Source organism: Lutra lutra, chromosome 7 (assembly GCF_902655055.1).
Source record: "Lutra lutra chromosome 7, mLutLut1.2, whole genome shotgun sequence".
NCBI lineage: Eukaryota > Metazoa > Chordata > Mammalia > Carnivora > Mustelidae > Lutra > Lutra lutra.
In genome coordinates, this window is record NC_062284.1 from 113,259,835 (window position 1) to 113,275,438 (window position 15,604).

General features: G+C 35.8%; 1 protein-coding gene across 5 annotated transcripts in view; it reads left to right on the forward strand.

The window, feature by feature from the left end:
* The window catches only part of GPHN (gephyrin), a 653,508-nt gene that overhangs the window by 279,509 nt on the left and 358,395 nt on the right, over window positions 1-15,604 (forward strand). For all 5 annotated transcript variants that reach the window (XM_047739307.1, XM_047739308.1, XM_047739309.1 and 2 more), the window contains exon 3: window positions 10,154-10,211. In XM_047739307.1, coding sequence (XP_047595263.1) covers window positions 10,154-10,211 — 58 coding nt within the window. The remainder of the gene's footprint in view (window positions 1-10,153; window positions 10,212-15,604) is intronic.

Sequence of the window (15,604 nt, forward strand, 5' to 3'; positions counted from 1 at the left end):
ATGCATATTTTCAGGCCACAGTGTTATGAAAGTTGACGTCAGCTACAAGAAGAAATTTGGAAGGACCACAAATATATGGAAGTTAAAGAGCATCCTATTAAAGAATGAATGGGTGAACCAGGAAACTAAAGAAGAATTAAAAAAATACATGGAAGCAAATGAAAATAAAAACATGATAGTCCAAAACCTTTGGAATGCAGCAAAGGTGGACCTAAAAGGGAAGTATATAACATTATAGGCCTTCCTCAAGAAACAAGAAAAGTCTCAAATACACAACCTAACCTTACACCTAAAGGACCTGAAGAAAACATCAAATAAAGCCAAAACCCAGCAGGAAAAGAGAAATAATAAAGGTTAAAGTAGAAATCAATGATACAAAATCAAACTGTAGAACAGATCGGTGAAACCAGGTTCTTTGAAACAATAGGATCGACAAACCTCTAGCCAGACTTACCAAAAAAAAAAAAAAAAGAAAAGAAAAGAAAGAAGAAAAATAAAAAAGAAAAAGGACCCAAATAAATAAAGTCATTAATGAAAGAGGAAAGATCACAACCAACACCAAAGAAATACAAAGAATTATAAGAGAATATTATGAGCAATTATATGCCAACAGATTAGGCAATCTGGAAGAAATGGATGCATTCTTAGAAATATGTGAACTACCCAAACTGAAACAGGTAGAAAAAGAAAACCTGAACAGACCCATAACCAGCAAAGAAATTGAAGTGGTAATTGAAAATCTCCCTACAAAGCAGAGTCTAGGGTCAGATGGCCTCCCAGCGCAATTCTACCACACATTTAAAGAAGAATTAATGCCTATTCCTCTGAAGTGGTTTCAAAAAATAGAAATGTGAGGAAAGCTTCTGAACTCATTCTGTGAGGCCAGCATTACCTTGATTCCGAAACCAAAGACCCCACAAAAAGAATTACAGACCAATATCCCTGATGAAACTGGATGTAAAAATCCTCACCAAGATACTAATAGGGTCTAACATTAAATTAAAAGGATTATTCACCATGACCGAGAGTGATTTATTTCTGGGCTGCAGGGGTGGTTCAACATCTGCAAATCAGTCAACTTGACATACAACCTTAATAAAAGATAGAACAGGAACCATATGTTCCTCTCAGTAGATGTAGAAAAAGCATTTGTCAGAATACAACATCCTTTCTTGATAACAGCCCTCAACCAAGTAGGGATTAGAACGAATATACCTCAACATGATTAAAGCCATAGATGAAAGACCCACAACTAATACCATCTTCAATGGGGAAAAACTGAGAGCTTTTTCCCTAAGGTCAGGAACATGACAGGTATGTCCACTCTCACCTGTTCAACGAAGTACTGGAAGTTCTAGCCTCAGCAATCAGACAAGAAGAAGAAATAAAAGGCATCCAGAATCGACAAAGAATTCAAACTTTCACTCTTCACAGATGACCTAATATTCTATATAGAAAACCCAAACGACTCCAGCAAAAAAATTGCTAGAACTGATCAGGAATTCAGCAAAGTTGCAGGATATAAAAATCAATGCACAGAAGTCTGTTGCATTTGTATATACCAACAATGAAACAGAAGAAAGAGAAATTAAGGAGTCAATCCCATTTACAATTGCACCCAAAACTATAAGATATCTAACCTAACCAGAATAAACCTAACCAGAGGTAAAAGATCAGTAGTCTGAAAACTATAGAACACTTATGAAAGAAAATGAGGAAGACACAAAGAAATGGAAAAACATTCTATGCTCATGGACTGAGAGAACAAATATTGTTAAAATGTCTATACTACCCAAAACAATCTACACATTCAGTGCAATCTATATCAAAATAACACCATTTTTTTACAGAGTTGGAGCAAATAATCCTGAAATTTGTATGGAACCAGAAAAGACCCCATATAGCCAAAGGAATTGAAAAAGAAAACAAAACCCGGTGGCATCACAATTCCAGACTTAAAGCTCTTTTACAAAGCCGTAGTCATCAAGACAATATGGTATTGGCACAAAAACAGACACACACAGGTCGTGGAACAGAATAGAGAGCCCAGAAATGGACCCTTGACCCAATCACCAACTAATCTGCAACAAAGCAGGAAAGAATAGCTGGTGGGGGAAAAAAGAGTCTCTTCAACAAACACTGTTGGGAAAACTGGACAGCCACATGCATGCAGAAGAATGAAACTGGACCACTTTTTTTACATCACATAAAAAATAAATTCAAAATGGATGAAATACCTAAATATGATACAGGAATCCATCAAAATCCTAGAGGAGAACACAAGCAGTAATCTCTACTACCTTGGCCACAGGAACTTCTTGCTAGACATTTCTTATTTTAATAATTGTTAACAAGTTTATAGGCCACCTCCATATTTGGTCAAGAGTTTGAAAAACATTGCAGCAAATTGGCTCTGTATTAGAATAGAAACCATGTCTGCTGATTTTATTCCACTCTGTCCCAGCACTTAATATGACATTTAGGTAGAACAATGTATAAAAATTTAGTGAGTGAAAGGAATAAAAAGCTTTAAAAGATATTTTTAAAGTACTATCCCAATTTTTGTCAACAAGAAAACATGTTTATGGAAAGTCTTAATAATTCGCTGAGGCAAGGGAAACATGAGCAAAAATGAACTATTGGGGCTTCATCAGAATAAAAAGGGTTTGCACAGTAAAGGAAACAACACAACTAAAAGGCAGCCTCCAGAATGGCAGAAGATATTTGCAAATGACATAACAGATAAAGGGCTAGTATCCAAATCTATAAAGAACTCTTTAAACTGAACATCCAGAGGACAAATAATCCAGTCAAGAAATGGGCAGAAGACATGAGCAAAGATTTCTCCAAAGAAGACATACAAATGGCTGGTAGACACATGAAAAAATGCTCAACATCACTTGTCATCAGGGAAATACAAATCAAAACCACAATGAGATACCAACTCACACCAGTCAGAATGGATAAAATTAACAATTCAATTAACAACAGATGTTGAGGAGGATGCAGAAAAAGGGAAACCCTCTTACACTATTGGTGGGAATGCAAATTGGTGCAGCTACTCTGGAAAACAGTATGGAGGTTTCTCAAAAATTTAAAAATAGAACTGCAGTACAACCCAGCAGTTGCCATGGTAGATATTTATCCAGAGGATGCAAAAATAGTGATCCAAAGGCACACCTGCACCTCAATGTTTATAGCAGCAATGTCCATAATAGCTAAAACATGAAAAGAGCCCAAATGTCCACCAACAGATCAATGGATAAAGATGTGTTACATGCACATACAAACACACACTGGAATATTAGCCATCAAAATAAATGAAACCTTGCCATTTGGAACACAAGCAAGGGGAGTGGGAGAGGGAGAAGCAGGCTTTCCACTGAGCAGGGAGCCCTATGTGGGGTTCGAGCTCAGGACCCTGGATTCAAGACTGAGCCAAAGGCAGACACTTAACGACTGAGCCACCCTAGTGCCCCATGTTTTTGTTGGTTTTGAGGGGAGTTCTCTGTGCCTCTTGGACTTGAGTGCCTGTTTCTTTCCTCAAATTAGAGAAAGAGCCGTAATTTGTGCAAATATACCTTCTGGCCCTTTTCCTGCTCTTTTTCTGGAACTTCTATGGTATGGATATTATTTTGCTTTATGGTTTTGTTGAGTCCCCTAAATCTGCCTTTGTTATCTAATAGTTTTCTTTCTCTCTTCTTTTCAGCATTATTATTTTCCAAAATTTTATCTTCTTTATCACTGATTTGCTTTTCTGCTTCATTCATCTTCATTTATATGGTCTCCATCCGGGACTATATCTCAGTTATAGCATTTTTTTTTTTTAATCTCAGCCTAGCTAGAGTTTAGTTCTTTTATCTCTAAGATAAGGGATGCTATAGTGTCTTCTATTCCACCCCCCAGGCCAGCTAGTATCTTTAGAATCGTTGTTTTAAATTCTAGTTCAGACATCTTACTTATATCAATATTGATTAAATCCCTGATTGTAAGTACTACCTCCTGTTCTTTCTTTTGGGGTGAATTTCTCCAGCTCAAGATTTTTGTCCAGAAAAGAAAAGAAGAAAGAAAAAACAACAACAACAAAACGAAACTAGATCCTGGGTGTGTTTTCATCTGCTTATTAAAAGAAACTAGATCCCCAAAATAAGGGAAGAAAAAAATACATATATCTATATGAAATATGTTGAAAGGCGACTGAAAAAGAACACATATGTATTAACTATATATACAAATAAAAATTAGAATTAAAAATTGAAAAAAAAAAGAAAATAACAAAAAAATAAAAGAGTAAAGAATAAAGAAACAGTGAATACTGGATATCATTTTTCCCTAGAGCTAAAGTCCTCTGTGATCAGTTAATTGGTGTGATTAGTTGTTTGTGCTGGTCTTCTAGAGGAAGGGCCTGTTGTGCTGATTATCAGGTGGACCTGATTTTGTGAAAATGTGCCTCCAGGGTGTAGGGCTTTCTGTAGGCAGCTCTGAACTCCACTAGGTGGTAGTGTTTTACTCTGTGAAGGCTTTCAGCACTGATCAGCAGGTTGAGTATGGCAGTCACCCTGCTGTCTAACCCTGGAGATGATAATTTCTATCACCCACTCTTCAGTGAGTCCTCACAGAAATCCAATCACTCTTGTCTCCCTGGTTTCTATCAGAACTCTATGTTCACTCTGCCTGTGTCTGAGCCTTTTATCTCAGGCATGCAACTGAGTTTCAAAATTCCAACAAATTTTAAGGGCTTTTGAGGTAGGATCCCACCATTCCTCCCAAGGAGGGTCTTGCCAGGCTTGTTCTTTTTGCCCACTACACCCCAGGAGAGTGATTGCACAATCACACAGCGGTTCATGGTTTATGGCAACACAGAGCAGAAAGCTGGCACATAAACTCACCATTCTCAAACTACTTCCATACTCTTTTGCCTGGGAACAGTGCCACACTTAGGCGCCACACATTCCTTCAACCCAGGGGATCCTGAGATCATGCCCTCGTACCTGGAATTTTGCCACCTCAGCATCTTTAAGCCAGGCATGTCCCCTACTGTAGCAGACTTCTACAAGTTCTGATTTTGCACTCCACTACTTGTAGTACTTTGCGGGATACTCCTTAAGCAGATTTCCGTCTTGCTACTTTACCCTAGCTGTATCACACTGGATCTAGGTCTCCTTACCTCCTACCTCCCAAACAGAGGTCGCCTTTCTACTTATAGACTTGTAGCAGTTGCTTTCTCATACGTGATCAATCGGTTGATTTCTCGGGTGTTCAGAATGAGTTGGTAACTGTGTAGTTGTATTTAAGGGATAAGACAAGTTTAGAGTCTCCCTATTCCTCCACGGTCTTTTTTTTTTTTTTTAACTTTATTTGAGAGAGAGAGACACAGAGAGTGAGTGTGAATGACAGAGAGAGAGAGAGAGAGCTCAAGTGAAGGGGAAGGACAGAGGGAGAGGGAGAAGCAGGCTCCCCACTGAACAGGGAGCCTGATGCAACACCGGGCTTGATCCCAGGATCCAGAATCATGACCTGAGCTGAAAAGAGACCCTTAACTGAGCCACCCAGGCACTCCTCCTCCACCATCTTAATTCCTCCTCCCTTTACCTACCTTTTTAACAGTTAAAACCATTATAATTGACTTGAAGTTGATGTAAGAATACTAATCTGGAAACCTACCTTCCCTCAGCTTGGATTTCAGGAAAGGCAATATTTCAGGCACTAGTAGTCAGCATTAGTCAAGAGAAAATGAATTTTTATTGCAATAAATTTGAAGTTTAGGGGCTGCCTGGGTGGCTCAATTGGTTAAGCGACTGCCTTCAGCTCAGGCCATGATCCCAGAGTCCCTGGATTGAGCCCCACATCGGGCTCCCAGCTCCATGGGGAGTCTACTTCTCCCTCTGACCTCCTCCCCTCTCATTCTCTCTCTCTCTCTCTCAAATAAATAAATAAAATCTTAAAAAAAATTGAAGTTTATCATAGCATCTTTATTTTTTCTTCCGTAAGTCAAACATTATCACAATTGCGTCTTTGAATCATTACTGTACTAACAAACATAGACTATTTCTGTACTCTACCATGTCACTTATTTAATAGTTGTTACAGGCTGTCCTATTACTAGTTTATTTTATAATGATAGATAATTTTCAAATACTCTTTATTGTGAAATAATTTCAAACTTTCAACTTCTGCCCAGTTCTAATGTGATACCTTAATGCACTATATTACAGGTATTTGTTTACTCAGTCTGCTTCCATTTAAGACTATGATTTCTTTGTATTCTTATTCCCTGGTTTATATCTATTACATAACATAAACTCAAAGAATAAATGACTAACTCATTATTTGCAAGATGGAAAATTGAAGTCCTTGAGTTTTCAATAGTTTTTTGCTCTAATTTCCTTATTTATATCCCAACAATATCAGCTTTTAATTTAAAAATTTAATAATTGAAAGTGAAAATGCCTACTTGAAACCTCTTACAGATAGTTATATAGTTTTTCATTTTAGTAACATCTAGCCCTCTTGCTGTTTATCTTACTATGGTCTTACTTACTATATCACTTGTATATGTTGTATAATATGAATTAAGTTAAATACCATTAGTGTTTTCATCATTCAATCACAGCACTTTCAATCTAGGAAGTAATTCTCAAATCAAGGTTTGAACACTATTTCCATTAGCAAGGATAAATAATAATATTAAAGAGTTTAAATGTGCAGTTTTTAATAAACTTCATGTGGCTGAATTAGGTTGTTTTATAATGGAAACCAGAATGTCACTTATCAATTTATATTTAAGACAAGAAATATCCCAAAGTATCTAGAATATGTATGTGCCTTATTTGTGATACTCTTTTCTTTCTTTCTTTTAAGTTAACAAGCAGTTTGTTTTATTTTAAAATCTAGGATGAGATACTTGGTTTCAACAGCTTATTTTTCAGTAACTTTTGAGGTGACCATATGAAGTACAGTATTGTGATGCCTCCAGCTTTGGAACTTTCCTCTTTCAACATTCCTTTGCTATTTGGGGTCTTTTCTGGTTCCATACAAATTTCAGAATTATTTGTTCCAGCTCTGTGAGAAAAGCTGGTGGTGTTTTGATAGGGATTGCATTGAATGTATAGGTAGGTAGCATAGACATTTTAAAGATATTTGTTCTTCCAATCCAGGAGCATGGAACATTTTTCCATTTCTTTGTGTTTTCCTCAATTCCAGGAAAGAAATAATTTTCTGAGTATAGATCCTTTGCCTCTTTGGTTAGGTTTATTCCTAGGTATCTCACGGTTTTTGGTGCAATTGTAAATGGGATTGGCTCCTTAATTTCTCTTTCTTCTGTCTCATTGTTAGTGTATAAAATACAATTGATTCCTGTGCATTGATTTTATATCCTGCCATGTTGCTGAATTCCTGTATGAGTTCTAGAAATTTTGGGGTGGAGTCTTTTGGGTTTTCCACACAGAATATCATGTCATCTACAAAGAATCAGTGTTTGACTTTTTTGTTGATTTGGATGCTTTTTATTTCTTTTTGTTGTCTGATTGCTGAGGCTAGGAATTCCAGTGCTATGTTGAACAACAGTGGTGAGAGTGGACATCCTTGTGTTCCTGACCTTAGGGTAAAGCTCTGTTTTTCCCAATTGAGAATGATATTCACTGTTGGCTTTTCATATATGGCTTTTATGCTATTGAGGTATATTCCTCCTATTTCTACCTTGTAAAGAGTTTTAATCAGGAAACTTTGCTGCACTTTGTCAAATGCTTTTTCTGCATCTATTGAGAGGATCCTATGGTTCTTGTCCTTTCTTTTATTTATGTAGTATATCACATTGATTGTTTTGTGGATTTTGAACCAACTTTGCAGCCCAGCAATAAATAAAGAGAAGAAAAAATTAAAATTGAAAGACCAAAGAACCATGGCGAGAAAAAAACCAATAATGAATTCTGTATGAAAAAATTCCCCTAGCACTGGAGTTTTGCAGTTCTAAATGATGGATAAACTTGGTTTTGGCTGGATCTTCCTGCTGATCTTCTGAGGGAGGTTCCTGTTGTGGTGATCCTCTAGCGCGACCCCCACACCCTGGGGTGGAATTGTACCACCCTTGCCAGGAGCCAGGCTAAGTCATCTGCTCCAGATTGCTTTTTGTGGCTTTTGTTCCCTGAAGGCTTTCCAGCACAACTTTAGATAATGAGAATGACAATGGTGGCCTCCCAATCTCTAGTTCCAGAGCTGAGAGCTCTGGGCACCACTTCTCAGTGCACCCTGGGGTAAATGCAGTCAATCACTCTTGTCTTCCTGGACTCCATCTGCATTCTGTGCTCACCCAGGCTATGACCAACCATTTCTGTCTCAGTCATGTGACCCTGTTTGGAATCTCCAAACCCAGCAGACTCCTGTGGTGCGCTCCTCCCAGGGTAGGATGTCTCACTGGTTCTGCCATGGTTTGTGGTATATGGCACCCTTGAGCTGAGAGTCCACTCCTGGGCTCACTGAGTGTACCCGGCTCCCTTGCTCCAATGTCTGGCAACTCTTCCATACCCAAGCACCACCCCCTCCCCACTGTCTTCTTGTGACCCCAAGGATCCTGAGACCACACTATCCCACCTCAGATTTCACCCTATTTTGCCATCTGAGTGCCTTTCAGGCAGGGAGATCCTTCACCAGAGCAGACTTCTGAAAGTTCTGATTTTGCATTCTGCTGCTATATCACTTATAGTGCCAGCTTCTGGAGGCTCCCTCCAGAAGGAGTGTAGCCCTCAGTTTATCTTACCATAAGTCTCCTTGAATTCACTTCTCTGTACCTCCTACCTTGCAGAACGTGGACACTTTTCTATTTTTAAGATCTATTTTTAGATCTCTGGTTGAGTTTACAGGTGTTCAGAATGATTTGATAGCTATCTATGTGCATTCCTCGGGCCAGACTAAACTAAGGTCTTCTACACTCTACTATCTTAGACAGATACTCTCTTTTCTGATATTGAAGTATTTATAAAGCCAAATAAGTGGTCAGAAAGTTCCTTTTTAAGCACTATATTTAAGTAATGGTAGGTAGGTAATCTTGGTGTTTAAGAGCTTAGAGTACCTATCTTATAGATACTTGATACTAGTCACAAATGCAAGCTGTTTGATTTAAAATTTTTTTGTAGTCACATTTTAAAAACTAAAAGAAACAGATGAAGTTAATTTTAAAAATATAATTTGATGCAATATATCTGCCATATTATTTTCGAATGTGTTTGGTACTTTTAAATTAGCCTTTTTTACACTAAGTACTTTTAATCTGGTATATATTTTGCATTTAATGTGCATTTCAGTTCCTTCCTTAAATTACTTGTGAAAATTACTGAATCACTCTGTGTATCAAATCCTAATTTTTACAATGGCAACAGATGTTAAGAATTAAATTAGATAATATATGACATGTCTGGCAAATAGTAAGTGTTACATAATTCTTAGCTATTTTCTTTAAAAAAAAAATTCAAACAGGTGACCATGGCAGTAATGACCTCACTGCCTTAAGGCAACATCATATTTTAGGGATTAAGTTGTAACCCTTAAGCACTCATCTCTTTTCCTTGGACAATGCTGGACACACACATATCTCTTCAACTGCTTGTTTAAATTATTTTTGAAGAGAAACAAAATCATTTTTAGTTCATCAATTGTGACTCATGCTCATGTACAACACTGATATAAGATGTTAATAACATCTGGAAGGTAGATTGGTGGAGCATCCGGAAAATAGATCTCTTTACTTCATAGTCAATTTTTCTGTAAATTCAAAACTACTCTATAAAGTAAATTCTATTACAAGCAAACCAAGAAGGCAAATACCATGTCTGTTATTAATTCTTGCTGCATCTTACTTGTGACAGAAAGTGGTGTAATAGTAAAAGCACTATTAAAAGTGCTTTTTGATAATAAAATGATATAAGAGAAGTTTGTAGTTAGAAATATAACTTAATGTTTCCTCTTTTGGTAGTCATTCATTATCCACCTCTTTTTAAGTAATATATGGTAAACTTAAGCATGAAAATGTTGTTTTTACTCTATGGTCATTGGGGTGGGCAATGGGCAATTATTGGTGGCATCCTGATGCTAATGGCAGAAATAGTCCATAAATATACACCGCCACGGTTTTGAGAATATTTTCTTTTCCTAATTTCAGGTTGGGTGGGACTATATCAGCGTACAAGATAGTACCAGATGAAATAGAAGAAATCAAGGTATAGTATGCCATTTTTTTATCTCTTAGAAGACTTAGTATCTCGCCGGGTTGGTGGGGGAAGCATTGCTTTTCCTTTACACTATTTAATCTTTGGGTGTGGGACTTCATTTAAGTCACAGTTATCCTATTTGAGTTAAAAAACATAAAATAATCCTCCTCAGATTTCAATTACCATTGTCAGTGCATCTCTATGAAAATTTTTTGGAAGATCAAAAAGGAACACTTCATGTGCATAATGGATTATCTTTCTATCTTGTTTTAATTTATTTTCCCTGTAAGCTTTCACTAATTATAAATACCAGTCTTCTAGAAAATATTTTCTGGTTCCACTGAAAACACAGTATTTGCAATTGCAAATTGGCAATTTAAAATATATACATTAAATGAAAACTTGACTTTACTCTTTGAAAATTATATAGTCTGCATTTTTCTGTTTTTAACATTTTATTCAATCCTATGGACTGTTAGTCTTCTGGCATATCATGTGGCCCTTCCCCAAGAGCAATTTACAATCTAATAAGAACTGAACCTATTATCTATTATATAAATAAAATTTAACAACTGTAAAGCAATAGTTAAGGATAACAATACTGAGTTGAATTGTTAACAATGACATTTAAAGATCCAAACAAATCATCAAGCTGATTTAATCAGCCTTTCCAAAATCAAGTTCAATAAATTCAAATTTTAGTCAATAATTTCATTTGCTAACATTATTTTCAAATAAGTTAATATCATTGGTCTTTATTATGTAATACATTATTAGTTTCAATATTCCTGGTGTCCTATATAGCCAATCAGAAATTAATCTAATAATTATATTCTAGCAGGAAAAAAATAAACCAGGAGTGTCAAAAGACCCATTCCAACTTGATATAAGTTCATATAATACTTTGGTTTAGAGAAACCTTAGGTCCAGTCCAGCTTATGTTGCTATTAACTTAAAGAGGAGATAAAAGAGAAGGAATAAGTTTGAGAGTAAAGAGGGTAAGCTTTGAACTTATTTGAGGTCCCTCTCAGATAACCAAATAACCATTAAGTCATTGGTTAAATCATCCAGAACCTCAGAAGAAAGATAATTTTATCTTTCAATTGATGTTAGAATTTGTCCTTATCCAAAAACTACCTGAGGCCGTGCTAGTTAATGGAATCACCTAAAAAAGCTATATTAAGTAATAAAAGTAGACCAAAACTGTTGACCTATCCAAGAACCAAACGATTCATATATTTTTATTAATTTAATTAATTAGAAGAAACACTGTCTATTTTTTGTCATGACTTTTCTCTAAAGAAGTAATTTTTCATTGTGTTTTTTGAAATTCTAGAATTATAAGAGTTATCCCTCAGTAGATTCCTTCAAAAAAAATGACTCATGCATGACATTACTATATGATTTTTTAAAATTAATTATTGGTGTTATATCTAAAATAGCTTTAGAGAGTTTAAAGCCTGAGGAAAAAATATGAAATTGATTCTTGTTTCAAAAGCATTGGAAGAAAACCTGTTATAAAATATTTCATCAACATTTATTTGATGGCACCATTAGCATTTTCAACTGAAATCAGATATAATCTTTTTGTTTTGATTGGAGGATATGTGAACCATCTGTTTATAATGTTCACTTTAGTTGGTAAATAACTGAGTAATTTAAAATTATCTGAGTAGTACAATGGAGTTTAAATTTGAAATACATCTACAATATACCATGTATAAGTAAATATACATGTGTATTTTTATTATTAAAATATGATTGATTAATAGAATATAATTCAATTTTTACAAAGTATGGTGATCTTCACAATATTTCTAGCACCAGAAATTATTATTTAGTTCATACATGGTTTGAATTAAGCATTTACTGATTTATTATAATAAATCACCACATAGTAGATGCTTGGCCAAAAGTTTAAGGGATAAGGTGCAAATGCATTCCTGGCCCAATCGTGACCATCTGTTCCACCCAATATCCCGAGTTTTTATTATTTCACATTCATTTTATTTAGTTTTATTTTTATACACATCCCTTACTATTAAAATTTGTGTTTCTCTTTGAATTTTATATGAATTGAATCACAATGTATACATTCTCTTGTGCCTTAGTTCTTTGGTTCAGCACTGTGGGATTTATTCATATTCATTATCTATATCATATTCATATGCATTATTTATAGCTAAGATTTTGGGGGAGGTTGTTTTGTTCTTTTTTTGTTTTTGTTTTTGTTTTTTGCTGTAAAATACTCCATTGTGCCACAAATTAGTGAGACATCCTACTCTTTTTTTTTTTTAAGATTTTATATATTTATTTGACAGAGAGAGATCACAAGTAGGCAGAGAGGCAGGCAGAGAGAGAGGAGGAGGAAGCAGGCTCCCTGCTGAACAAAGAGCCCGATGCGGAGCTTGATCACAGGACCCTGAGATCATGACCTGAGCCGAAGGCAGAGGCTTAACCCACTGAGCCACCCAGGTGCCCTGACATCCTACTCTTGATGGACTTTTACCTTAGTTCCATTTGGAGCTATTATGAAAAATGATGGTATAAAATCTTATAAAACATCCTATTTAAGAGTTTCTTTGAGGTATATACTGAGAAAAGGAATTCCCGAGTTTTAAGTAATGTGTATTTTCAACTTTTCTATATGAAATCAAATTATTTTCCTCATCGTAATGACAGGTAAACTACCACCTTGGGTGTATTTATTTAAAATAGAAATATTTAAATATTAATTCTTTATCTATAATTTATATTGGGATAAAGTTTTTTTTATATATGGGATGACTAAAATTACAAAATATTTTTCAAAGATATCTTTATTTTCCCAGCCCAATTTTTTGAAAAAAGCAATTTGTCCCCCACTAGTTTGAATTGCCTCATTTATCTTACACTAAATTTTCATATGCCTGAATACACACATACACATACATAAGTCTGTCTTTTCCTGAACTTTTGTTTCATCGATCTATTTATTCCATTGCTAGCACCATACTGTTTTGGTTATAATGCTTTTCTTAACATAATAGGAAAGGTTTGTGGGGGTTTTTTAATACTCTTGGCTCATATATTAATTGTTCCAGTTTATCAAGTTTCAAAAATATTCCTACTGAAGAAACTTCTGGTTTTAGCTAAGATACAGTAGTTCTATTCTTCCCCAATATTTTCTTTTATAACTCAAAATTCCTGGGCATTACAAAATAAACAAGTATAGGAAGACTCTGACGGTAGGAAAAAGAAATCAGACTTTCTAAGGATTTCAGAACTTGAGGAATAACACAGCAATGAGTTAACTGGGTTTCCTTTTTGTCTCCTATTTAATCTCAAAAGGACACTGATGAAACCCCTATCTGGAAACACCAACAGACACAGACAAAACAAAACAAAATAAAACAAAAAAACACCTAAGAAAGCTTGTCCTTCAAGCCATAGGACCCAGGACAAGGGTAGACTAACAGAACAAAAGTGTTTGGCAATACTCACCTTACTCCAGCCCAATAACAATGGGGAAACTACTTAGCAGCCTCACAGTTTTAGCAGAGCCAAATAGGAAGCTAATCTTCCACCTCATTCCTGCTACCACAGAGGCGGATGGCAAAGCTTTGAATCCCTCTTCTGGTAGTGTTTATTGGCAGAGCTGAGCAGGAAGCTGTTCAGTCTCCCACACTCCCAGAAAATAGGCAGTGCTCTGATTTCCCTGCTAGGATACTGTAGATAGGGCCTAGTGGGTAGTTGATCTTCCATTAGCTCAGGGAAACAGGGTGTGTTCTGCTTCCTGTAGCAAGATAATTGTTATAATTATTATATTATATTACATTATTATATATTAATTAATATAATTAATAATTATAATTAATATTAATTATAATAATAATTGTGGAGTCCAATGATGAGCTGAGTCTCTACCCCAACCCAGCAGCAGTAAGACTAAAGAAACAGTGCAGGGTGCAGCTACTCACAGCTCTCCTTTACCTTCCTTTTTTTGTGTCTCTGAGGCCTATAAGGGTGATGTGATTCCATCCCTGTCTGCATCAGTAAGACTGAACGAGATGGGAATAACTGATATTCCATTCTCAGTAAGCGTTAACCTTCTCCTTCCCCTCTTGGTGTCAGCAGGGCCCAGCAGGGAGATGAATATCTACCCCTACTATCAATAATGTGGAGCAAGGTGGTGCCCCACTTTTTGCCAGAAAGGTCTTGGCAGGACTAAGAGAGGACCTAAATTTCTGCCCTACTGTCTTTAATGAAGCAGTATGAATGAGTGCCTCAATTTTGCCAGAGTGGTGTCAGTGGGACCCAGGAAGAAGCTTAACAATATTTATATTGCCCTCCTACTATACTATAACAAAGGGATATCTGTTAAAAAAGAAGGTTAAGTAAGCTCTAGAGTCTCATAGTACCCAAAATGTCCTGGGTACAGTAAAAAAAAAAAAAAAAAACCATCCTACGAAGAACAGGGAAAATCACTACTTCAGTGGGCGGGGGGGACAGTCAACAGATACCAACAAAAATATGAATCAGATGTCGGAATTGTCCGACAAAGATTTCAAGGCAGTTATCATAAAAATGCTCCAACAAGCAATTACTAATTTTCTTGAAACAAATGAAGAAAATAGAAATTACAAAAAGGAAAAAATGTTAATTACAGAACTGAAAAGTACAATCACCAGTGTAAACGGCTGACTGGGGGAGGGTGGTGGGAAACAGTTGTGCCAAAAGGAAGTGGAACATTTTTTCAAGTACTGGTTTAAAGAACTGTCAGTCACAAAGTCCAAATCCAGTGAAATTATTCCTCAGAAATGAAAGGGAAATGAGGACACATTCATACAAAAGAAAACTTAAAGAATTTGTCACAAAAAAAGCTACCCTGTATGAATGGATCAATGAATCTCCAAAGAGAATTAGAAAGGAAGTGAAAAACTTAAGATTAAAAAAGAGAGAAAAAGGAAAATGATAACAGAGAAAGGCTTGAAATTTCAGAAAGAAAAACAGTAGAATGGATAAATATGGCAGAGTGTCTTTTCTTATGGTTTTCTTAAGTCACATTTGAGGGTTGAAGCAAAACACTATATGATGTGGTGCACAATGCATGTAGAGTAAATAATGAACGCAATATTTTAAATGTGGGAAAGTAAAGGGTGACTGAATGAAAGTAAACTTTCTGCATTTCACTTGAAATGAAAAATGTTAATATCAGTAGACTTCAATGTTATATTTGTAATTATAATATAGAAAGCATCCACTCAAAGTAACCACTAAAAGCAACATACAAAACAATATACTCAAAAACACTGAAATTAAGATGGAATCCTAAAGTTTGTTTGAGTAACCCCCGATTAGGAATGAGAAACAAGGGATGCCTGGGTGGCTCAGTTGGTTAAGTAGCTGCCTTCGGCTCAGGT